The sequence below is a fragment of the Notamacropus eugenii genome, chromosome 6 (genome assembly GCF_028372415.1).
Source record: "Notamacropus eugenii isolate mMacEug1 chromosome 6, mMacEug1.pri_v2, whole genome shotgun sequence".
NCBI classification, from domain to species: domain Eukaryota; kingdom Metazoa; phylum Chordata; class Mammalia; order Diprotodontia; family Macropodidae; genus Notamacropus; species Notamacropus eugenii.
Genome location: NC_092877.1, coordinates 175,907,332 through 175,934,968, shown reverse-complemented (window position 1 = coordinate 175,934,968; position 27,637 = coordinate 175,907,332). Strand labels below are relative to the sequence as shown.

The 27,637-nt window shown below is 33.8% G+C and overlaps 1 protein-coding gene across 15 annotated transcripts in view; it reads right to left on the bottom strand.

Annotated features, from left to right (window-relative positions):
- The window catches only part of ROBO2 (roundabout guidance receptor 2), an 820,467-nt gene that overhangs the window by 290,324 nt on the left and 502,506 nt on the right, over positions 1 to 27,637 (bottom strand). For all 15 annotated transcript variants that reach the window (XM_072621616.1, XM_072621613.1, XM_072621611.1 and 12 more), the window contains exons 3-4: positions 17,054 to 17,211; positions 15,520 to 15,640 (exon numbers count right to left, since the gene is read on the bottom strand). In XM_072621616.1, coding sequence (XP_072477717.1) covers positions 15,520 to 15,640; positions 17,054 to 17,211 — 279 coding nt within the window. The remainder of the gene's footprint in view (positions 1 to 15,519; positions 15,641 to 17,053; positions 17,212 to 27,637) is intronic.

Genomic DNA, 27,637 nt, shown 5'->3' with positions numbered 1-27,637 from the left:
GTTGGTTGATAAATCTGGAAATCCCCTCAGCTGCCAGTGATTCAGTTACCCAAGGTCTGCTCTGGGTTTGCTGAGTCCAGTCTGTGTTGGCAAGACCCATGCTCAACTGGGCTCCTTTCCCAGACCTGCACAACAGACTTTTTTCATTGATCACCCAGGTTGTTGGGCTGGAAATTTGCTTCTATGTTGTCTTATTGCAGGTTATGCTGCCTATAATGTGTTTTTACAAGTATTTGGAGAGTTTTGGGAGAGACCTCAAGTGAGTCCTTGGTTTTACTACAACATCCTAGCTCCATCCCTCTCAATGTTTCTTTTTTTTTTTTATTGTCCATTTTGTCTTTGAAAATAATATAGTTTTCCTTTCATGTGTTTATTATTGCCTTATTTCAGATCATGATTATAATTCTTTCTTTTTTATTTACCTAAAGCATAACATTTTATTCCATACCATACCCGCACATATTAAGCTTTTCATTATTCATTCCATTTTTCTTTTATTATTTTGGGGGGGGAGAAGTTAGTCCACTGATATTTTATTATATTCATAATAATTTCAGGATTTTGATCCACTAAATATTTTTTTTAAATCTCATGAATTTGTAACCTTTTAAAAACAAACCCTTTGTCTCTGCAACTTGTTTGGTTTATAAAAATTTGTACCCATTCTCTTCTCTTTCCTCCCACTTATTATTCCTCTCAATTCCAAGTTCCTTGACTTTCTTTTTATTATTATTTTTCTTTTTTCTTTGATTTAGCTCAGATAAAAGTGTGGTACCTAATTCTTCCTGCCCCTTACCAACATCAATTATACTTTTTTATTGATACTAATTTGTAATGCCCCCCGACCAAGGGATCATATTTTATTTTGCTCCCTTAATTACTTTTTTCTCATTCTAGCAGTCTCTAAAATTTATGTGTAGGAATGTTGTGTCTTGAGGGAGGCTATGAAATGCAGATGGAAATATTGTGTAACAGTGTGCCCAATTTTATTTGTTTTTCTTTGCTCTCATCATTTATTCCTTCTGATGCCTCTCCTTTTTTTCTCTCCTTACTTGAAGTTCCTATGAATTTTACTTTCCTGGTTTCCCAACTATTTCCTCCTCACTAGTGAGAATTGTACTAAGATGTACAATTCTTTTCAAAGACACCGATTTCCTGAGATTACCTAATAGCACGGAATTTTGTTGCAAGAACATAGTTTAACCATCATCTTGCTTCTGTAGGCTCACTTTATATTATGTCCAATTTTTCTACAATACCAAAAATGGAGGAAGAATTGGAAAAACTAGTGTCTACTTTTCCTATTCCATGATTTCCTTGATACTTTTTTCTTAGTACACTTTATCATTAGAGGTATAGAGGGATATTATTAAGCACTACCAGTTTTATATTGATTTACTTGTGACAGAATGTTTCATTTTTTTACTTTGACATAGTAATTTGTTTCTTATATTAATTCTTCTCCTGATTTTACCCATTATACCTTTTACTGTATTTTTTTGCTTTCCTTTATTTCTTCAGTGACTTATCGGACTTTTAAAAAAATAAATAAATACTTCCCCACCCAACATTCATGAACTTATTTATGTCTAGCCATTAGAAAAGAACTATCTCATTTCTTAGTATTTCATTACTATCTGAAAGTACCTATTTTTTATTTTGTCTATTTTTTATCTAAAATGTCCCATCCATCTATCATTTCTTTGAAAGATTGATTGAAATCTTTCCCTTTACTGAACATTCTTTCCTTTGATGAGTAGTTTCAACTTTGCAAGTTGTGCTTTTCTGGTGTCAAATAACCTTTTTTCCGTTACAGAATGTCACATTCCTCCTTTTTTTCCTTTCATATAACCACAAAGGAATGCTATGGTATTCTAATTAGCTGTCTTTTGAAATAGAAGGTTGTTTTCTCTTGCTGCTTTCAAAATATAGTAGCTCTCCAATTTGACTATTATATTTCTTGGTGAGTTAAAGATCAGGCTTATTTCTGTTGGTATTCTGTGCATTTTCTCAATCTGAACTTTATCTCCTTGCAATATTTCTGGGCATTTTTTTTTTTAATGTTTAGTGGTATGCTACTAGGGCTTCTTTTTTATTATTTCTTTTTTGTATGAAAGACCCAAACTCTTTCAATTATTTCTTCATATCTTATCTACATAAAACAATTCTTATCCCTTTTTACAAATTTCTTTCCTATTTCTACTTCTTCTGCTACATATTTGCATTCCAATTATGTCCTCTTTTTTCTGATATTTAACTATTATTGAGAGTATCTTTTGTTCTAAATTTTCTACCCTATGTATATGCTCCATGATTTGTTCCTTAAGTATTCTAATTTCTATCCTTATTTCTTTGATATTTTTATCTAATTCTTTGTTACATTCTAGAGGTTGCTGGAGGGTTATTTTTCTGGTGACATATCAAATAGTTGTAAACAATTTTGTGCTCCTCATACTCCTGGTATCCTATCCCCATGACTTTATTATCCAACAGATTCCATAGGCCTCTACTCTTTTTTCCATCCTTGGTTTTGAAGTTAGTCTTATTTACAAGTTTCAGCCTATCCTGGATATTGTCAAGGACTTAACTCTAAAAGTAAATTGTTTAAAATTCTTCTTCCATGGGATTGGAAGCTTTAACCCTGTTCGATGAGTGGCTAAGTGGAAAAGAGATTTAGGAAGGAAACAAACTTGACACCTGTTTTAAGAGACTGCCATGGGGTTAAAACCAAAAATCACTTCTTTAAATTGCTGCAGTCAAAGTTACAGAATTTCCTCAGACCAGCATATATACAGAGGATAAGTTGGAGGACACTCAGAGCAATGATAGAATGAGAATGGTGATTTGCTCTTTATTTTTTCCCCCAAAAGAATTCTTATGGTAGGTTCTTTCGCTTTTCATCTTTAATACCTGAGTTTTTTGCATTTTGAAGTGCTTTGTACTGCTTGATATGCAGAGCAGCGTGCTATCCTTGTCTATCTGTTTCTTTCTAAACTGTACTGTAGTAGTACAATATTTTATAGGTATTAAGAGTTTAATTATTGTTTGATAAATTATCTAATTGAACTGAGCATCCAAAGGAGGATTCAGGATTGAGTGGGATTTTCTGGTAAGGTGAACAAAGTGCTGGACTTTGAATAAGAAGACCTAGCGCTGGGACCTGGATGTGCTATTTACAGCTGTGTAATTATGGACTGGTAACTTCATCTCCCTAAGCTTGTTTACTCATTCATAAAAGGGTGATAATTATACTGTTTCTCAAGGTTGTAGTAAGGTAGGAAAGCACATAATGAACAGTAATATCCTACATATATATGAGCTCTTACCTTATTTTCCTAAATAACTGGGCATTATATTTCCTGAACTAATGGAAACCTCATAAATTTATTGGAAATTTTTATATTTATTTTACCCAAACCAGCTTTTTAGGCACCATTTTAAATGCCGAACAAATAAATATGTTCCACAAAATAGAATGTTTTCTTTTTTTAGTTTGTGATAAATTAAACAGTAATTAATTATTCTTCTTTTAAAAAGTACAGTACAATTTCTATAAATTTTTATAGTACCTTTTGGCAATTTCAGACATCCATTTAAGGTTTTTTTTTTTTTTTATTGAACTGTTGTCTTAGTATTCATCATCCACCTTGAAAGCTGCCTTTATACAAAGATTTGCTATATCATACATGTCAAATATTCAGCTATCCCAATGCTATTCTTTCAGGGACTGCTAAAACAGAAAGGTATTTGCATTATTTTTTTTCTTTTTTTAAGAAATAGATGTATAAAAATGAAAACAAACCGACTAAAAAGACCAAAGGAAGATTATTTACAGGAAAACATGCACATCAACTATGATAGAACACAGAATTAATGTACTATGAAAATGAATATGGGAAGGATTGTGCACATGTAGCGTTAAAGATGGTGTATTTTTTGGTAATATATTTAGCCAATAGTCAAGGACTATTCAAGAGAGTTGGAGGTGCTAAAGTTTTGCTAAGTAGTCCTTGACTCAAGAAAATATAAATGTTTGACAAATACTCACAGAGCCATGGATGGTAAAAATAATGACTCAAATGAAAATCACTTGATATTTTAAAATGAGATTTGAGAACATTACTGTATTTTAATTTTTGTGACTTATTATAGTAAATAAGAAATTTCTATAGTAAAGTGATTCACTGAAGCATCTAAGGTTTGTTTTAAAAAGTATGATGAGGAAATGTCAATTTTTCAGGGACAAAATGTTCATGTTTTCCTCAAGTGCTACTGTTTCTGTGATACATTATCTATATAAAGTTTTTGAACCCTTTCTTCCAGATGAAAAAGGTTAAATATATGCAAATGTATTTTTATTTAAAATGTTCTGCCTATGCCACCACATGAACAAATACAAAGCCTGGCAAAGTTAAGGAAAAGTATAAAAAAAAAAAAAGACTGCACATTGGCTATAAAACAGGTGGTAATTCAGTGGCTGCCTATAGGTGTAAACAAAGAAGAACCTAGAAAATACTTTTGTTTCACTTGAATAGAACCTCCCTGATAACTGCCTAATAATTATACCAGTCAAATCAATGAAGGATAAATGTCCTTTAAAAGTCAATCCGATATTACTTAGTATCTAATTTTGCAAACTACTAGAAGTGAAAGGGAAAAATAATGAATTGATAAAGTTCAGACACATTATCAGGCATGTGAAAATTATGATAACATTTTTTCATGTCACTTTTTAAGAAGCATGCTTTAGATAAATTGAGGAGCAAAATATCTCACGCAGTTTTGTAGTTTTCTGCTTGTGTATCTCCATTAAAAGAATCCTCTGACTAGTCCAATCTCTAATTGTACAACAAAGGAGTGATTAGAGAGAATGCCATCACCAATTCAATTAAAATTCCTTATGTGAGATTAACTGGATTTGAATCACCTGCATAACTTACTTACACAGTTAATCACTCTGGAGACAATTTGTGCTGCAGCAAACAGCTTTCCAGCAGTCAAATCTGTCCAGTTCCAAATAGGGACTTTGGAAAATACAACTTTATTTGAGGCTAAAATTTTCAAGTACCTAATATGGCGGCATAATAAAACCTTACAATTTTCTCAACAATGTGCAAAATGCAAAATTTATTTAAAATGAAGACTCTTTCATAAACTAAAAATGTAGTCACCTAGAACACTTCAAAGTTACTCAGATATATATATATATAAATGAAGCAGTGACTAAACTTTAGTTCAAGGGCTATAAAATTGGTAGTGTCATGCCAACCATTTTCAAAATGACTTAAATTCTTAAATTGCTATTGCTTGCCACTGTAAAAGTAGCTGGTTCTTATAGGCACAGTGCTCAGTAATAAAATAAAAAGACACTTGAGAAAACCAGAGCTAGTATTAAAAGCTAAAGACTGTTAGACATGAATTTGTCAAGAAGGCACTGCTATTCAATGGGATAATTTCATCTGGGAAAGACCAAGATCTAGACATGGTACTAGTTCCTTTCTTTAAATTAATTGTCCATATACTATAGTCAATTTGGGAGGCTGTGATAGCTTTTAATTGTGAATTATTGACCTCTGTGTGCCCCTCTGAAAAGATGAGATGATCATATATTAAGTCTAACTGTGATTAAGTTTTCATTATCTTAACATATGCCAGTTCTAAGAATTTTGTCCAGTTGAGGTAAAATACACTAAATAATGAAGATTAAATTCTATTTAAATGTTCTTTAACAGTCTCTTTTAATATTTTTTTTATTAGGTACTTTTTATGTTATTGACAAAATAGTCAACATTTTAAAACTTACCAGCAGATAATCTGTTAATTATATGTCTGAATGTAGTTTAAAAATAATAATACTTTGCATTTCATAACAGTTTTTGTTAAAAAGCACTTCATATATATTTTATTATTTTATCTGATTCTCACAACAACTGAATTAAGTTGAAAGGATAGATATATCATTTTCTCTAATTTGCAAAAGATCAGGGAGGTTATGTGATTTAAAACTGAGAATCATAAATTCTCACTCCCAGTCTCTTTTGGTAAAACAGCTTTTCCTCTATACCATATAAATGCATAGGTTCTAATTATGAAGTATATAAGACAAAGAAATTATTTTTAAAATGATATCAAAATATACCTAGAGGTGCAGATAAGTACTTTTTTCACTTTAATATGTGCCTTCCAAAAAAGTAGAACAAAAGTAATTTCTATATTCCTAAACATTTCAGAAAATTTTCAGACAAGAATCTTAAAATCATAGCAACTCTGACCTACAGTGCAAGGGACCCCAGAAATCATCTTGTCCAATGCTATTATTTTTACAGTTGAGGAACCTGAGGACCAGAGAGGTAAATCAACTTTTGGCATGTTGTTTTAACCTGAGATAGAATTTCTAAATCTAAAAATGACAGAGTGGAACTGGGAGGCTTTTAATGTCCCTCCTACCTACAGTTCTATGATCCCAGAATATTCTATATTTAGAAAGAATTTCTTCAGTGAACCAGAATGATTGGGAAGCAGGGGTGTTTTAGTTACATTTGTAATGTCGCAAAATTAAATACTTGAGGCAAAGAAACCCTTGTGAATGACATAGGTAATTACATTCTGGAACTCTCTCTTATGTGTACACAGTTGTGTTAGATGATTTCTCAAGTACGTATTTTTGGAAATGTATTCTTTACGCACCACAAGTCTTCAATGTAGAAACCACAATGTTAACACACTTTGAAAGAGGCATCCTAAAAATGCAATGGTTGTATGCATTCTGATGACTTTGGCTAAACATAAAATCCTAGAGGGGGAAATATACATATATTCATATACATATATGTGTGTGTATATATGTGTGTATACATATACATGTATATACATATTCTCACATATATACATACACATACATATGCTTATATGTATGTATATTTCCCCAAAAAAGGTATTTTGAATATATGATTTAAATAGAAAGACAAGAAATTTGAAGTTAAAAAAATAACTGAGCCATTAGAAATGTTGAAGTAAACAGTTTTAAAGGAGGAGTGATAAAAACATAAATCTCAAGATGCCTGGGGTCTTCAATTTGGAGAATAAATTTAAAATTAGAGGCTCAGTGAAATATTTCCCTAAGATCAAAACTGCAGTTAGCAATAAAATCATAGCATTAGGAAACAAAGCACCATAACTTCCTAAAAATGACAGATAAATAGGTTCAGAAGTCATTCCATCCTTACTGATGATAAGAATTGCAGTATTCTTTTAAAGATGCAAAATTTTAATGACAGTAATTTTCCCAAGTCAGCTTTATGTCCCCTAATGATTACGACTGGCATAAGTAAAATTTTTTAAGATGACTTGGAAAAATCTCCCTGCTCTCCCCTCCCCATCTTTTTCTTCAAAAGCTTTAATTAGGTGACCAAGGAATGTGGGTAATTTTTTTTAACTTTTTTTTTTTGTTACAATTTTTTGGTTCACAAAGGTGCCCTCTGCTTGAGGTTCTAATATGTTGATTAGTCATGCTCTGATCTATCTGAATCTATCATTTCTTTAGCAATAGCTTTATTTATGACACATATATGTATATATATATACTATACAGCTTATACATTTTAAAACTACATACCTTTTTAACTGAATTAGAGTCTTAGAATCTTAAATATCCTAAGACAGCCCTAAAACAGGGAATATTACTTAAAGATCCATGGAAAGTGGAAAACAGCCACACTAATGTCCTTCATAATATGACTAAGTAAAGAAATGTAGGAAATTGTAGGAGAAAAAATACACTGATTATTTGTCATTATCATTACTATTCAGAATACTTACATAAGTATTTCTTATTCATCATCAGCTTCCTAGCTCAGGTCATATTTCTGGTAATAAATCTGAGACACAAAAGATATTAAGAAACCTGCTGGATCTAACAAAAAAGTTGCTTGCAAAAACAGGGTTCAGGATATTGGAATTCCTGATTTATGGGAGTTAAATTAAAATGGATAAAGTACTTTTTAGTTTTAATTTTTCAAAAAACTTATCTTAAATGGCAAAATTTCACTTTCATTTGAACAAAAAGACAAAAACAACCCTACAGGAATACACACACATACATGTGCACACAGTACTCATACCTCCAATTAATTTGCTTTCTGAAATTACAAATGATCTTTTAAGTGTCAAATCTAATGGTCTTGACCTCTTTGATACTATTGATCACCCTAAAGGAAAAATTCATTATACTTGTATATTTATCATTTTGATATATTATGTTGTTTGGGAAAAAACAAACAAACAAACAATATTACCTTCTTTAAATCCAACCCTAGGTAAATAAAGGTTTTCTGCATCCAGAATGTCACCTAACACCAGTAACTCTCTTAGGAATGCTGGAGAAGGCTACAATGAATTTTGGTTTCCCCCAGGTCATGGTGTCACCCATGCATTTTTGTTTTGGGTTACCACACCCAGGACTTGTTTTGGGTCCACCCAAGTTTGTATTTTGGCTTAGCTCAAATTTTTTTGAATACCCATCTCAATCTACCTCTTTTTCAAGTTGCCTTCTGGGGAAAATTGCTTTACTCTGTAAGGGTGGTTCTGTGGTTTGGTTTGACTTGTCTAAATCCTATATACCATAAATCTTCTAAAGCCTAGAGGAGAGGGAGCCCCACCCCCTTTCAGGCTTGTTCTTCTCTACCAAATAACCTTATACATTTCTTTCTAAAATTGTTTCAGACTTTGGGGCTTCTTTTTGTGAACAATGCTCTTATTGATACTTCTTTTTTCTAGGTTTTTCAAGAACTCTCCTGGTTCTTTTCTTCTTCATCTATTACTTCTTGTATTCTTATTCATCAGATCACATCTGCTAACCATAGAGATCCCCCAAAGTTCTTTCCTAGGTACCTTCTCTCTTCTACCTCAATATTATTTCACTTTGTGATCTCATCAGCTCCCTTGGATTCAATTAACATTTCTAGTTAGTTCTCAAATCCATTTGTCCTACCCCAATCATTGTCCTGACCTCCGGGCTCACATAGCTTATTGGACATCTTAAACTCATTGTGTCCAAAACTGAAATTACTGTATTTCCCCCAAATCCTAACCTCTTCCTAACTTCCTTATTATTGTTAAGGACACCATCATACTAACACTCACTCAGGCTCCCAAATGAGGTGTAATCCTCAATTTCTCTCTCTCTCTCTCTCTCTCTCTCTCTCTCTCTCTCTCTCTCTCTCTGTGTGTGTCTCTGTCTCTGTCTCACTCTCTTTCTGTGTCTTTCTCTCTCTCTGTTTCTGTCTCTGTCTCTCCCCCTCCCCACTATACTATATCTAATCAGTTGCCAATTCTTTTTGTTTGTGCCTCCATAATAACTCCTGCATGTATTCCCTTATCTCTTCTGATACCATCATCATCTCAGTTGTAGGCTCACATCTCTTCATGCCTGATCATAATGCGATAACCAGCCTCAAGCATCTCCACCCTCCAGTCCTTCCTCCACTCAGCTGTTAAAGTAATCTTCCTTCTCACCATGTAAACTCTATCACCTTATTCAGTAAATTCTAGGAGCTCTGCATTATCTTCAAACAAATATAAAATATTTTGTCCTCTTCTTATATTTCCAGTCTTTTTAGCACTTACTCCCCTTTCCCTCCACCTACTCTGAGATCCAATGTCACTAGACTCCCTGCTGTTTCTTTTGCATGACATGCCAACTCAAAACTCTCTGCATTTTCTCTTGCTGTCCCCCATCCCTAGAACTCCCTCCTTCCTCATCTCTGCCTACCAGCTTCCCTGAATTCCTTTGAGTTTCAGCTAAAGTCCAACTTACTTTTTGTAATTGTCCTTTATCTTAGTGTCTTCCCTTTGAGATTATTTCCATTTAATCTTGCATATATCTTGTGGTACATAGACATTTGCACACTCCATTAGAGTGCAATCTCCCTGAGAATTGCTCCCTGAGTGATTGGATATTTTAGTTTGATCTGTTTTTGGCCTTTCTTTTTATCTCCAGCCCTTAACACGGTGCCTGGAACAGAGGGCACATTTAATGAATTGCTGCTAACTTGACTTGTTGACAATATCATCATTCTCAAAATTATTTTCTCAAAAAGTCATGCTAGTGAAATGCAAGGTTTGGAATTACCTCCTTGAAGAGTGAGGTGGAAAATCAGGGGAAATGTAAATGACTTCATGCAGTCAGGTGAGAGAATATAAATTTTTGGTGGACTCAGTTGTATGACCCATCAGCTCCATTCAGTAGGATGTGAAGTGGAGCACAGACTTAGTGTGGCACACATAATTAATAACTCAATAGGTTTACGTGTTAAGAAACATAGGTAATAATGGGAGAGATAAGCAAGGGATTTGAGAATAAGGAACATGGTAGAAGATAGTTGAACTAGTTTGATGCCCAAATATGCTAAATGGATAAAAAGCACAAGCCTGGAATATTTTAAATTCCTAGGGAAATTTAACTGAATATAAAGCACTGGCCACCACAAAGGTGCCAAAAGAACCTTGAAACCCCCTGAACCAGAAAAGGCATCAAATGGAGAGAAATAGAATTCAAATGCAATACTATTTTAGAATAAATTTAAAATTCTTTGGAAAAATATTTCAGAGAAGAATGAGAGGAGATTATTAACCACATCACTTGATATTATAGTGAGAAATACATGAAAAAACAGGTTTAAAGAAACTATGGCATGAGACTAAAGCTAAATAATCAAAAAATATTTAAGGATGAACCTAGAAGGAAGACAACAGATAGGTAAAAATGCAAATGATCTCTCAAAATTTTTACAACCAATTATTTTCTCCACCAATGACAATGAACATTTAAACTCTAATAAGAGTATTAAATTTATGAGAAATGAGAATCTCAGATATTATTCTTACTGAAAAAAGTGAACAGGAAATGTTAATAACTGTCAACTCACAAGCCTACCTTATGATTTCCACTATTTCAGGAGGAGAATAATTTCCAGAATGAAGAAAATAATTAATGAAGAAGTTTACAAACAGTTCTCCATGGTGAAACACATCTTTTGAACAGTACAATTGACTAAGAAATATAGAGAATTTAAGGTCCCAATAAACTTAGTGCACTTAAAATAAATGGACTTCATAGAGCATATTTGATATTAAAAGTTCTATTATAATGTGCCTTTCATGCATGTAGTGTGTTAAGGTAATATGAATTCTCTTAATAGAAAATATTTGAGAATATTTTGATTATTAATTTAACTGAGGCCTAAAAGGGTTGTGATCACAAAAATTATATATATATATATGTATATATACACACACACACACACATATGTATGTATGTGTGTTTGTATTTATATGTATGTTATTGATTATAACCATCTGGGAGTATTTTCAGTGCACTGTCAAACTGAAAGAGGTACTTTTTGTAAATAGTGAGGTCCTTCATTTGTATATAACTTATATTTGGCTGATTTTCTTAAACCATGGAATGTTACAGAACCTTTTAAACTAATTCCATAAATAACCAATTAAAAATTACTAAGCATTTACAAGTACTGTGCAAGCATTGTGATAAATGCTGGGTATACCAGGAAAGATAAAAATAGTCCTTTTCCTCAAAGATCTCATATTCTAAATAGAAAAGATAATATAGAAATACTTAGGTACATAAAAGATATATAAAGAATAAACTGGAGGCATTTTCATAGGAGAAGAAACTAGCAACTAGGGGAACTAGAATGATCCAGGCCAGGGGATGGGGAACTTGTGGCCTCAAGGCCACTTGGACTGATTCCAAGTTGTACAGAACAAATCCTTTTATTAAAGGGTTTTATTCTGTGAAGTTTGTATTCAATCAAAGGGCTCCACTTGAAGATCTCGAGTTCCATATGTGGCCTCAAGTCCACAGGTTCCCCACCCCTATTCTAGGCAAAGATGAAGGAGGACAGACTTGCACGCATAAACAACAGTCACCACAAAGAGATGAAAACAAGGAATGACGTGTACAAGGAACAAAGAGGAGGCATAAGTAGCTGAATCACAGTCTTATAGCATAGTTTAAAATCTGGTACTGCTAAGCTTCCAGTGTATGGAGATGAATAAAAAATATAAGAAGATTTCAGATTGTGAAGTTTTAAGTGACAAACAGAGGATTTTATCTTTAATGTTTGAGATATTTATGGGTCACTATAACTCTGTAAGAGGAGATATGGTCAGATATATACTGCAAGAAAATAGCTTCAGTATCATTTGAGTGAAGGATAAATTGGAGTAAGAAGGGACTTGAGGCAGAAAGTTGAACCAGAAGGCTATTGAAAAAGCAAAAATCAAAGTACCCTAGAGTCTGAACTAAGGTGGTAGCTATGTGACTGTAGAGAAAGAAATGTATGCAAAGCATTGTGAAGGTAGAAACAACAATATTATTAGTTGATTAAATGTTTGGGATGGGTGAGAGTGAGGAGTAGAAGTTGCAAGATTATGTAACTAGGATGATGGTAGTACCACTGACACTAATTAGGAAATTTGGAAGAGGTGAGGGATTTTGGGGAAAGATAATGAATTCTGTTTGGATATATTCAGTTTGAGATGCCAATGAGACACCCATTGATGTTCAAATGGGAGTTAGTGATATGGAACTAGGGATCCAGAGAGACAGTAAGGTTATAAATAAACATATCTGTATATACATATGTACATATTTACAAACACACACACGTGGGTGTACATGGGAGTGTGTGAGTATGACTTGTCTGAACAGAGATGATAACTGAACCCATGAAAATCAATGAGATAACTCAAGGGAGATCCTATAAAAGACTATGATAATAGGGTTGGAACTTTGAATGGAACATTGTGAAGGATTTATAGTGAACACAGAAAAGAATTACAGAAGATGAGAAGGCATGAGTGGGCTGTGACTTGAACTGTTGGACAGAGTACTCATACCTATAAGATTACAAAACCCTAGAAGTATTGAAATATTGCTGCATATAATTACTTCAAAATAAAAATAAAACCCAATCAATAATAAGAAAAATCCTGTCTTATCTTCTATAAGAATATCAGATGGAAAGTAAGAGTACTGCCATAATTATCACTTTGCTTTCCTGAAAATTATGACCTTAGAAACTTTGTTTCCTTATTTTGCATTTTGTTTGTTTTTATTATATATAAATGTTTTACTTTCTTTTTAAAATATTTTATTAAAATTATTTTAATTATTTTAAAATTTTTAATGACATCCTTATGCAAGATATTGCTAGTCAGTCCAATCAATTCATTAATTTCTATCATATTATTTTAAAATTGAAAAATTTTTATTATAGTTATATATAGTTACACAATTTTCTACAAGCATTTCTTCCAAAAAGATTCAGGGCCTTATGATCTCTAATTCAGTCTACAATTTCTGTGGGAATTTGACTTAAATCCATCATAAAAAAAAAAAAAATTCCTTGGAGAATAGCTGCACACCAGTGAATTTCTACATTCCTTCTGTATACTAGAAATAAAAGTATGGTGAAGTATTTCTTAACCACTGGTAGAGAAGAAGATACAGGAAAATTATTCCATTTATGCCACATTTCTTAAAATTATTATTGTCCAAACATTATATTAAATCTCTTCAATTTTCTACTCAAGGCAATTTTATTCCCATTCTTTTATTCACATTTTAGCACTAAATGATACTCCTACACTGCAGCATTCCTAACAAACCCAAATATTTGGTTGGCTAGAATAATATACTAAGTACAAATTCCTCTAAAGAGAAGACATGTAATATGTGGTCTCACAAAGTCAGCTTTCAAAGACCACTAATTTTACATAGTACTAGACAAAGCTATACTTTACTAGTTATAGACTAAAGCCTATTTTTAGGATATTATAGCTGACTAAAGAAATTTAAGGCCAAACTAATAGTTCTCAGAGCTCTCAGGGATGGAAATTTGCACATAGACTTTAAATAACTATATTTTTGCTATTCAGATTTCTTTAAAAATTATTGGTTATCCCAGTGTTTTGTCATTTTGAACTTCAAACTGCTATGCATTCATAGAGAATATTACCACGTATTACTCAGTTTTAAAAGGACTGAAAAGAAGGGCTTGCTCTCTTGTATATATTCAGAAAATATAACTTTAACCTTATTTATGTAACAGGAATAATAAAGCAACTTTTAAATATTTCTGCCATATCCTTAAGTCATACAATGTCATAATCCTTTGGAGCAGGAGGATCCTCCTTAGGGATCTATACAGACCTTTACAGTCTCTCTTCTCCCTAACATTTTACTTCCATTTCTCCACATTTTCCCCCTTCTCAAAATTTAACCTCCTTCTACAGTAACAACTGTAGAATTTGAGAGTTGCAAGAGACCTCAGAAGCAACTGAGTTCAATTCATTCATAGAAGGAATATCCACCAGAGCATATCCAACAAGTGGTTATCTAGCTTTTGCTTGACAACCTACAGGGACAGAAGGGAGGGAGGGAGACTCTATCCCCTCTTTAAGCACCCCATTCCCATTTTTCTTGGCACAAAGCCTAAATTAGCCTCTTTGAATCTGCTACCTAATTTCTAAACTTTGGTGCTCAAATTCAAATCTTTCCACATGGTGATTTCAAAATCCCTGAAACTGAATTACAACAATTACAACTCAAGACTCAACTAGGAAAATTCAAAAGGTATACCCACTTTCATAGCATTTCTTCCCCTGATTCATATCTGTTTGCTTATGAGCAGGCACAAATGTCTGATCATAAATGAGAAGCATTGCCTGGTTTCTGATCACCCAACTAAGCCATAACAAATTTAAAATTAAAATGTGTTTTTTGAGAACAAATAAATTTCTTTTTAACTCTAGTATGTAAAATATTAAATAGTTATAAGAAGTTCACATTGTACATAAATATAAAAAGAAAAATTTTAAATTTTGTTTTCTTAAAGTTGAACAGCATATGCAAGTCCCTTAGATTTTCCATCACTATATTCTCCCTGGAAAAGACATGAAATTTATTTTTAAAAAGATATGGTAGCCAAAATGGCCACCCCAAACCCAAATATAAAATCGTAAAATTTTAGACCAAAAAGGAACCTAAGAAATCAACTAATCCAACTCTCTTATTTTAGAAATGAGGAAAATAAACATGTAAGATTGTGTAGCTTGTCCATAGTTATACAGGAAGAGCTTGAATTGCTTAATCTGACTTTAAATTTATTTCTCTTTCCACCTAACCAAATAGCTCTCTCAAATATTTGGTAAATATGTAGACCATGAATGATAAATGCACAAATTACAGAATATAAAGCAGGTTATTAAAATTTCAGTTTCTTTTAATCAGGGATGTCAGATTAAATCTGGAACATAATGCCAGCTAAACAAAATAACCATTGTCTAATTTATCAGTCTACTTGGCATTCAAATTGCAGAGAAGCCATAAAAAATATTTTCTACAGTTTGTAAACTAACCTTAGCATTTCTTATCAGATTAAATGTTTACAATCTATGACAAAAATAATTAATAATTTAAAAAGATGTCTTTACCAAAGACGGTCAGTTCTGCTGGATCGCTGTCTCTTTCTCCCACCATGTTTGTGCCAACACAGGTATACATGCCTGCATCACTCTTTCTAGTGTTTGAAATCATCAGTTTCCCACCACGAATCTGTTTCAAATAAAATATTCATGTTTATAGAAATATATTAAAATACTGATGTCATAATCAAATTATTAGAATACATGTATGTATATACATATGTATATACATATGTATATATATATATATATACATACACACACACATATATATTTATCTTACTTGTGTATTCAAGTGCTTTGGAATAGACCCTCTATAGATAGACCTCAGATCCTAAACTTAACTTGATGCCTAATTAAACCCCTATCAATTATCCTAATTGCTCTTCTTTTCTCTATATCCACTATTTCCTCCAGAGCCTCTCTACATCATACTCTGTAATTTCCCAAGAAATATTATTGATTAATATTTTAGTAAGCACTCAATGCATGAACAAAAACTGTTTTTCTCTACATTCCACACTTATTGGTGACCAAACCTGCTTTAGCAATGATGATTCCAACAACGTAGACAGCCAGGGTAGGAATAATAAGTTCTATTTTCTTAATGCTTCCTAGATCTGATTAAGTTATATGGTCACAGTCTATGTATAAGAAAAATTCACCAATAAAAAAATTAAAGAAGATCATGGATAGACCCAGTAACAGATCTGACTGCTTACATTTGTTACCAAAATTCAATCAAAGGGAGAAGATAAGTTAAATGAAATTCGACTTTAAAGAATGAGAATTATGCAAAATAGTGCTTCAAACAACAGCATTTCTAAGAAATCTTCAGGTGAGTCAACTCAATAAAATGCAATAAATGATTTGGACCTGGTTAATTTTTTTTTTCACTTTAAAAACATGGATTTTTCTCATGCACAAAAATAACTAAGTAGTTAAAACATAATTTTTTTCAAATGAAACATTTTATTTCAATGTATGCACTTAAAAATTCCACAAAAATTTATCTGGGAAAGTTAATTTAAGAAAAACATTAAATGAAATTCTCTTCACCATAAGTGATTACATTTTCTAAGATACAAAGTAGTTTAATGGAAAGAAGGTCAACTTTGGAGTTAGGAAGACCTGGGTACAAATATTGTTACTGTTGCATGGAAGCTGTATGACTCTGTGTAGGTCACTAATTTCTCAGTGCCCCTGTAATTCATTAAGACTATAAAGATGAGTTGTTATTCTGTACCAGAAGGTAAAGTTTACAGATCAAGTACTCCTTACTCTGATAAAATAACAGGTCCAACCTAAAACAAATAATTTTCTAATTTTTTTTTCCAGTTTATGTACTTTTTAAATATCTTATATTTTAGTTGGTTTTGAATGATTTGTCATTGAAATTTTAGAAGAAATATGAGGAGTCATGTTGACTTTATATAGATAATAATGTGATTAACTTGTTAGAGATAAGTTCAGGAATAAAATATTCATCTTTATACAGTCTTGATATACATTGGCTGTAAACTGTCATTTCAGTTTGACTCACACTTATTCTCTCTTCTCTATCATCAATTCGAACTTTATCCTTCTTCCAATATATAGTGGGCTCCGGATGTCCTCGGGGAGGTTGGCACTCCAAGATGGCAGGCTCTCCGGTTGCCACAACAACATCTGTGGGATTTTGCCGGAAGTCGTCTCTTAACACTGAGAAAAGAAAATGATGGTTTTTTTTGCAAAAATCTCATTGACAGTGATTTTTCACATTCTGAAGTATAAGCAAAATGTATTTATTGAGGTCATTTACAGTAAAAGCTTCCAGGTGATTATCATTGGCAAACCATTGTTTTGTCTGTTAACATTAGAAAACACTCCAGAAAGCAACTGATTTTCTTTCTCAGTAAAAAAGAGAAAGTTTGTTTTAAAACTCAAAGAGGAGGCAAGCATCGAGAAAACTCTATGAGGAACCTTTTTTTATGACATGAATACAGGAAGTATGCATATTGTTTTCATTAAATTTCTGAAGGTAGATCATTGTTCACCAATTTAACATACTAGCACCCATATACACAGGCCTTCATTTTCATCCATTCTGTAATTCCACCTGCCAAGTGACATCTGGACAGCGTGACATGCAGAGGAGGGATATCCCTTATAGCAGTTTTGTCAGGCTGACATTTCCCTCTTTTCATTAAGGAGAACAGCAGGTTGCACCTCAGTTGTAATCTCTGAAAATCTGGCATGCCTGACTCTCCAACTGTCACCTACTATATCGTTTCAGGTTCCTTTTTTTTTTCTTTTTTTTCTTCTGGGTAGGTGAATTGGCTGGAGAAGTGATTCATTCCTTCTGGATTGAATATTTGAAATTTTATTAGGCAAGTACTAATTTTTATAAAAAAGGATCTAAATTTTAAAATGAATAGTTTTGAAAGGCAGTCAGACTGACGTGTCTAATGTCATGACTGTAACTTTTTCCCTATTTGTTAATATTCTTCTACTTCTGAGAAGTTTGACATTCCAATGAATAAAGAAGAAAAAAAAAGACTCATGACTTGTAAAAGCAGTCTGAAAACAAAATTAAGCAAAGAACTGGTTTCTTAAGTAAATTACATTCTAGTAAATTGGGATAAGGCAAATTAATGGGCTTCAGCTTCCTATAATGATGTCTACTTCCCCATGATCCCTATTCATTGGTCTCTGGGTTAATTGATATTGTTCAAATAAATAAATATTCATCTCCTGAAAGTAGCTCTGCAGGGACAACTGAGAATTTTATGGCCTTCCCCTTCTTTTCTTTCTACTACATGTCCTTTAACTGATTTTTCCACCTTAATGAAGTCATAACCCTTTTAAAGATTACAAGTTCTCCCTTTGAAGGAACAATCAAGAAAACTTCATCACAAATTGGTCTTTCTCATCCAGTAGAGTTAAATTACTGCTTTTGCAGCTAAAAAATATCTTAAATTTTAACACTTAGAAGTATTTATTTTCTATCCTTTCAACTTGCAGGTAAAAATGTGTGACTGATATGCATAAAAGTTTGTTTCTGAATGGGCTGACCCATGTGTACATTTAAATATGATATTCCATTGTAGGGTTATAATGTTTTTCTTTCTATCAGGTAAATCCTCTATGCTTTGGTGAAAAATTTGTATCCTATACGTAAACAGCTGCCTATTTATACAATGCTAAAAAGTGCAAAAACATGGTAATAGAGTGATGAGTATTCCTACAATATCTGAGACTGACAACAAATGGTGTTTTGGCAGGGACCCAAATTGTTCCAAAATGGCACATCTGGCAAGTTGAAACTATCTTCAGAATTGGTTTCCTAACAAAAACATGCCAAAAAGCAACTCAAAAGCTACTCATAATTAATGGAAATCATTCTTATGTTCAATTCCATTTTGACCACAACAATACAAATTACTGAAAATAGCATCCTTTGACTTAGGAAACAAAGATAAAAACAAATAACATGGAAAACTATAGCAGCACAACAAGATGGAAGGCATGGGTTGCTGCTGTTTAGCAATAGAACATATGTTTGTGGCAATCACAGAAAAAAAGATTCCCATTTGCAAATGAAGCCAAGAAACCCAAAATCCATTGTAATTTCATGCTTCTAGACCACTTATCCTTGAAAGAGAGGGTAGATAATGAAATAACTAAGCACTACATACTTTTACAATTTATAAAATACTCTAGTGCTTAAATGGGTTTTAGAAATTTACTTTTATTTATCTCTTTATATCATTTTCTTTATTTCAGGTCATCTAGAGAACTAAAACTCAAAATAAATACATAGATAAATGAAAAACATCATTAAAGTTGCTATAAGAATGATAAAATTTTCTAGAAAAAGTTAATATAAAAATACATGTACACTGGTCAAACTAAGATATCAGTCATGACTGTTATAGCTCAACTAACTTTGAACTTCTTCAGTACTTTTTATAATGTCTGGTCTCAGCAGTTTTATACCCCTTTTTCTTATGTGTATGCAAACGTGATTTTACTTCTTAAAGTTTTGTAACCACAACTTCTATTCTTTACTCTGAAAAATATAAATAAATCAATAGGGCTTACTATAGAATATATACATGTGTAGACACATTTATATACAAGCATATTAATAAATAAAAGCTATACTCCCTTTCAAGGATCTTTGTGTATGCCAATTTTCTCTCTCTTCGCCTATGGAATCAGTGTTAGTTTTTCACAGGTATTAACCCAAAAGAAAAGCATTTTGTAAGGCCTTTGATTCCCACTTAAAAGAACAAACCAGGGTTATTCTCCTGACACTATCCAGTTAACTGGCATATATCATATAAGTGTTAATTGTGCCTTGCTTTTTGCTTTTATACCTGACACCAACCAAGAATATCTCCCCATCTATTCTCCCAAGGCCCTATATCTCTGAAATTATAGATAAAATCCTTCACCTCTCCCTTGCTAGCTAACATTGAGTAAATTTAGAGAACATCATGTGAGTTTTGCCTTATCTAACTGGGAAGCAGTATTCCACGTCACTTTTTAGACATTTCAAATTCATGTCACCTGAAGTCTCATCATCTTCCTCTTACTCCTTATTCTCACTCCATCAGAAACTTAGACTTCATTCCTGGAACCCTGAACACTGATAGTTAGATTTTGCTGTGTCTGCCCTTGAATCAGGACTCTAAGTCACTTTTCAGTCGCTACATGTAGCTACATGCTGCTACAGTAGTGCCTCTTCCTTCCTTCCCTAACTCCCCCTCCCCCAATCTTAATCATCTCTAATTAGTCATCTTAAACTCCTTGAGACCAGGGATTGTCTTCTTTACTTTTACCAGTATCTCCATTATTTAGCACAGTGCCTGGCATATAACACATGCTTCATAAATGCTTTAACATTTCTTTATTTATTCATTCATCCCAATTTGATACTCTCATGTCCCTCAATCATTTACTAGTGGTAGATGACATCTTGTTTTCCACAAATACCATCCTGGAACCACTAAAAAGTAGATATCATTTCTAGCACAGGGCAAAGATGCATGCTTAGGCACATTTAACACACATGTGCACGCATACATACACACGTGTGTATGCATGCACATGCACAATGAATGGTTCTCTTGCCTATTAATACCTTGGGGGCAGAAGCTATTTCATTATTTATCTTGATATCACTAGTAACTAGTGTAGCACTTTCGGCACAATGAGCACTTACTAAATACTTGTTGAATGGAAATACATTGAATATATTTGAACTGAAATAGGAACAAATGCACCCATTGAAATTATGTGTCATCTTTCACTCCCTGTTATGAGAAATATTTAAAGAACTTGGTGAGGGTAAGCACCAAAAATAGTATCAAAAGAAGTGCTCTTCTTAGCCTATCAGTGAGTATCAACTTCCTTGAGTCTTTTCTCTGATTTTCATTGTTTTCCTTCTTTTCCCTATTCTTATTCTTATATCTCTTTTCTTTACTGAATAATAACTGGATAATAATATCACTGAATAATAACCAAAAAAACAAAGTTATTACTAACAAAGTCAGAGAAAACATAAAGATCACAGAACTAGTTGTGCAATATAATCCAGGACAGGCAGAAGGAAAAACCTTGCTCTTGCTATGGTGGTATTACACTCAGTGTTTTTGGAAGCTTCTACTGCATAAGAGTGCTATGATAACATGAAATTACAGTAATCTAGATGATAGAAAACTTCAAAGTCTTCCAGAAGCTCGTGTTTGTAGATGGCATTACAATGATTTAATCAAGCCCCAGACCACTTAAGTGTTCTTATCTGTGATATCCACAGCCACTTGAAAGAGATCAGCCCTGTAATTCATGAAGAAAAAAAAATGAAAGATGCATATTTTCTGGATTCTGAAATGCAGTTGGAAAGGAAATAATTAGAAGTTAGTTTATTTAGTGGGTATCTTAGACAAGCCATGCAGATGGAAAAGGATCGAAGTTCAAAAAGTAATCAGTAAAGTATAGTCATTTCTTCTTTCTCTCTGATAGCTTTAGTATCCTGGCAGAAATACTGGGCAAATCAGCTTGCTCCTCACTCCAGCTCTTTGCACTGGACACATGACCATCTGTGGTTCACAGTACCCCAGTCTCTCAATATTTAGAAAGATTAACATAAAGCTGTTATACAGAAGCATTGGAAAGGGATGGGATGAAAGGAATGGAAGTGAATAAGAAGGCAATTGCAGTAATCTTGATGTAAATTGATGAAGGCCAGAAGTAGAATGGTGGTAATGCTGTAATGAGAAAACTTTGAAGTGTTTTCAGTGATCCTAGGATTGATTCCTGCTGCATAAATTCATCTTTTAAACAACAATATTGTGCTAGTGAACTTTATTACTGTGAATCATGGAAAGTTATGATTTTTTCAGAATCAAAATTACAGGTTCCAAAGGGGCAATAGATAGATCTATGGTGGATAAAATTAGTTTGCAATGTGTTACCAATTATGAGCTGTGATCAAACATGAAAAGCAATGTGAGGATATATAGAACAGAAAAAGGAGGAAGGCCAGTCATGTGACCAGAAATGGATGGCCAAGCATTAAATTTCAATAACCATGAAATATAAATCACCCAAAGAAAGGATTTCACCCTATTGGCTAGATAATCTATAGAAGATTTACCATGAAATGATGAACATGAGAGTAGCAAAGGATGAGAAGGCACAGACACATTATGACTTCCATTAAGTTAGAGATAGCCACCTTGATGAGATCACATATCCAAGTGAGTATCTAAGTAACCTATTCCCTTGCAACAAATGGATTATAAATATAAAGACACCATCAAAGAAGGCAGATAGGAAAGACTGTTCTTGAAACTGAATTGATAACAATCATTTATATCATCTTTTTGATGCATTACAAAAGTAGCAACCCTAGAAATATATCCAAAGGAGTGGCTTAAAATTCAACTAGAGCCTCATGAAAATACTTGCCTTTGTGTATCATTTCTATTATTTTGAAAGTGCTTTCAGAAACTTCACATAAATGATTGTGAGTTAAATTTGATGTCTTTTTGTATTTAACATCCAATAACAACATAGAATCAATTCCAGATATACAAAGCAGAGTGCTATACAGGAAAAAGCATTGGAATGAGTCAGAAGATTTAAATTAAAATGATATTTGGATTTTAAATCAGGTTTTTTGACTCAGCCCAATTCCTTTTTTGGAGTGACTTAGGAGAGCAATTAATCATTATAGGCCTTTGTTTTAACATCTATAAAATGAACATGTTGTACTAAAAATTTTCCAAAGTCCCTTCAGGCTCTGAAATGTGTTGTTTTGCATTATCTAAGAAAATAATATTATATCCTGAATAACTTAAGTCAGGAAAATTTGTGCCCTTAACCTGAATGTATTAGTTTAAAAAAGAAGATAATATCTCAATGGTCATGCATAAGATATTTCCTGTGGCTTTTTGTGTGTCAATGCATAGAGAAAGTTATGCTAGAACCAGATGATTTGTGAAGACCCTTCTTGTTTTATGAGTCTGTGTTCATGTTCAGAGAATTCTGTTCTGTCTCGAATAGAGCAAAAGGAAAATGAGTCACTGGGACCCAAAGGTAAGATCCAATGATTAATTGCCTTCTTGTATTTTGTCCTCTCTTTCAGATGAACAGCAATAAATAGTGTCTCCAGATTAGGAAAGACTCATGTGTATTAGATAAAAGGAATCAGAATGGTCTTTCTTTAATTGTAGGGAAATGAGAGAAAAAGAACATGGTCAGCCTTATTCTTAGCCTCCTTACTTTAAGAATAAAAATAAAAGCTTGCTTATTTTTAAACTTGATCTATGATAAATGTGGTATCAAAGAATTTTTTTTTCTCAAACAAGTTAGGTGGATCCAGGAACAGTTTAAGTTTGTACATTGACATGATAAATATGTTCTAAATGGTCAATTCCCCTACCTCTCCCATATATTAAGTTAGTTTCAAGAAAAAAAAGTGATACACCTATTATGTGCAAGAAATTTTGTAGCTACTAACATAGAGAGAATACAAATTCCTTGCAGGATTTAGAATATAGTAGGTAGAATAACACATAAAAATAACTATTGCAAGTTAAAATATGTCTCTGGCTTAGAAGAGATTTCACGTCACAAAATCACATGAGATTTGAGAATAGAGGACTCACTTCTAACTAAAGGATCAGTGAAAATTATACAAAGGGAGTTGAACTCAGTGAAAAGGGAAAGTAGACTTTTCTTAAACTCTGTAATATACTTTCCCATCCTATAGCAACTCATTACTATTAAATCTTATTAGACTGCAAGCTGGATTCTGCTTGACATCCATATCTTACCAGTACCCTCCCTTCTGCCTCTCTGATTTGACCCTATGACTAGAAGGCAAGGGCATGGATTCCAAGGCTTCTAATTAAAGAGGCAGCTCAGCACAATTTTGATTCACATTTCCAATTATCTACTTTGCTTTTGGACTTCTTGAACTTTCCAATACACCCAAGTATTTTCTCCCCTCTTGCCCCACTCATGGCTTTTCAGTTTCCTTTTATGTATTGTGTTCTCTTATGAGACTGTAAGCTCCTTGAGGGGAAAAATTGTCTTTGCTTTTTATTTGCATTTAGCACAGTATCTGAAATATAATAGCAACTTAATAAATATTTACTAACTGGAAAATAATAAAAAGCAGAGACATGTGAGAGTATGCTTTTGGCGTAGAAGATCGTGTGTGTGTGTGTGTGTGTGTGTGTGTGTGTGTGTGTGTGTGTGTGTGTACCAGAATGGGAGGAAGCAGGATAAGATTAGGGGAATGACAACTAGCCTAGTTTTACAGGAATGAGGATTGCTGGAATGGATCAGTACAAAACAAATTTGGAAACATTGATTTGAGTCACATTGTAGAGGGCTTTGAAAGTCACCTAAGGAGGTCCTGTTTATGTTCTTGCAATGGGGAGCCACTAGAGATTGCTGTTTGACTGAGTTGAAATAAAACACATATATGAGAGGAAGTTTACTTTGATAAATTTAAATCAATTCAACCACCATTTATTATAATGAATTCATCAGATGGAATAGACAGATGAGTGAGAAAAGAAACTATAGGAAGGAAAATCAGTCAGGAAGCCATTACCCAGGCAAGAGGTAAAGAGGGCCTCAATAAAGTGATGACAATAAGAATCAAAAAGAAAGGAAAATTGTGAAAGTGATTTCAAGAATTGACATATTTTAGTAATTGATTTATTTTTCAGAGAAGGGGAAGAGTCAGGCATGATCATAAGGTTGCCTAGGGGAACTGTGATGACAGAAATAGCTACAGATAAAGATTTGAGAATCATATGAATAGAGGCAACAACTGAAGCTATGGAGGTTGGGAAGATTGACATTAGAGGGGGTGGAGCCAAGATGGTGAAGTGAAAGCATGTAGTCACCTAAGCTCTAAGAGAAATTCCTTCAGATACCTCTAAAAAGAGAATCTGAACAAATTTTAGAGTGGCAGAATCCACTAGGAGAGAAAGTGTGGCAGATTTCCAGCCCAGGACAGCTTGGAATGTTGATGGGAAGGATCTGTTGCATGGGGCTGGAGGAGCACACAGAGCACAGGCTGCACCAGTGCAGACTGCACCATAGAAGAGCATGGGGCAGACTGATCAAGAAGCAGCAGGGTGGATTCTCAGACATATCAGCCCAGAACTTGAGTCCAGCGGAACTGAGTGAGTGAGAAACTGATAACAACAGCAGCCACTCCTGAGACTATCAACCTGCAGATTAAATGTCTGTAAGTTACCCACTTGAACTTCCAGAAGCCAAGATGGTGGAGTGATCTGTAAATACTCTCTCCCTCCCCTTGTTGACCTTGAAAAACCTAGAGAACATTTCCCCAGGAAAAATCCTGAAATATTGGGATCAGTTGAAGGGGTAAACAATCTCTTAGCTAGAGGCTAGAAAAAATAACAAAGGGGAGCTGTGGCTGAAGGGGACCAGCACAGGACCAGAGCTGTCACAGGAAGCCCCACTTTAGTAAACTAGGAAAGATCCTGAGCCCCAGAAGGGTGGAGTTTGACACTAGGACCACAGGCACCTTAGCACAGTCAGGGAAATCAAGGAGACACTGTGGCAGAAGGGTTGGTTTTTTACCAACTGCTGAGCCTGCCTGTGTTCTAACTTAGGTGAGAAGACCTCTTGCGGCCAGACAACCCTCCCTCACACCTCACACAGCAAGCTCCAGGGTAACTCTGGGGAAACTCAACGAGAATTCACCTGGCCTCTGCTTTGGCATACCAGCCAGCTGAGCCTCAGGTAAGTTGCAAAATTCTAGCTTCTAGCTGAAAGAATCAGAGGCCACAATACACAAAAACTCAAGTTCTAAACACAAGAATCGTGGGACAGAGCCCCTTGTGCCTGAGATGCAGAGATCCACTTTACAAACCAGGAGAAAGGCAATCATCATGAGTGGGAAGCAAGCCAGAAAAGTAAAGAACATAGAATCTTGCTATGTGGACAAGGACCAAAACACAAATACTGAAAAGGTCAGCATTGAGATGATACTCCCATCTGAAACTTCAGAAGGGCACATGAACTGGTCCCAAGCCAAAAGAGCATTTTTGGAAGAGCTCAAGAAGGATTTTAAAAGCCAAATGAGAGGGGTAGAAGAAAAAATGGGCAATGATTTTAAAAATATGAAAAAAGAATTCACGGAAGAATCTGAAAGGAAAATTGGGCAAATGGAAAAAGAAGTATAAAACCTAACTAGAGAAAATAACTCCTTCAAAGGAACAATTGGATGAATGGAAAAGGAGATGCAAAAGTTAACTGAAGAAACCAATCTATTAAAAATTAGGATTGGAAAAGTCATTAAGAAGAAGTTAATGAATTTATAAGACATCAAGAATCAGTAAAACAGAATCTAAAGAATGAAAAAAATAGAAGAAAATGTAAAATATCTCATTGGAAAAACAACTGACCTGGAAAATAGATCCAAGTGAGAAAATCTAACAATTATTGGTCTACCAGAAAGCCATGATGAAAAAAAAGAGCCTAGAAAATATCTTCCAAGAAATCATCAAGGAAAACTGCCCAGATATCCTAGATCTAGGATCCATTGAAAGAATCCACCGTGCACCTCCTGAAAGGGATCCCAAACTAAAAACACCAAGGAATATTGTTGCCAAATTCCAGAACTATTAAGTTGAGGAGAAAATACTGCAAAGAGCCAGAAAGAAACAATTCAGATATTGAGGAGCTACAGTCAGGATCACATAGGACCTTGCAGCTTCTACACAAAAAGATTGGAGGGATTGGAATATGATATTTTGTAAGGTAAAGGAGCTTGAACTACAACCAAGGATCAATTACCCAGAAAAACTGAACATAGTGTTTCAGGTAAGGAGAGGGACATTCAGTGAGATAAGGGATTTCTAGACCTTCCTGATGAAAAGGCCAGAGCTCAATAGAAAATTTGATCTTCAAATACAAGTCTCAAGGGAGGCATAAAAAAGGTAAACAGGGGATTAAATCTTGTTATTCAATATGGGCAAACTGTTTACATCCTTATAAGGGAAGATGATACTTGTTAATGTTGAGAATTGTATATTTGTTATGATATTTCAAAGGGATATACATAGATAGAGGAAGTGGGTATAAATTAAATGATATGATGATAAAAATATGACTTAAGGGTGAGAAGGGATTGTAATGGGAAATGTGAAGAGGAGGAGGCAGAAAAGGCTAAATTACATCACAGGAAAAGGTACAAAAAAGATATTAAAGTAGAGGGAAAGAAGGAAAGGAGATGAACACTGTTTGAGATTTACTCTCATGTGATTTGGTTTAAGGAAGGAACAACAAACTCAAACAACAAATTATAGAAATCTACCTTGCCCTATAGGCAGTAGGAGGGGAAAGGTAAAAGAAAAGGGAGAGGGGCTGATAAAAGAGAGGGAAGACTGAGGGAGGTGGTAGTCAAAAATTAAAACTAATGTGAAAAGGAAGGGAGAAGGGAGAACTAAAAGCAAAAATGGGAGGAAATAGGGTGGAGGGAAAAACACAAATAGTAATCATAACTGTTAATGTGAATGGGATGAACTCTCACATAAAAAAGAGGTGGATAGCAGGATGGATTAAAAATTATAATCCAACAATATGT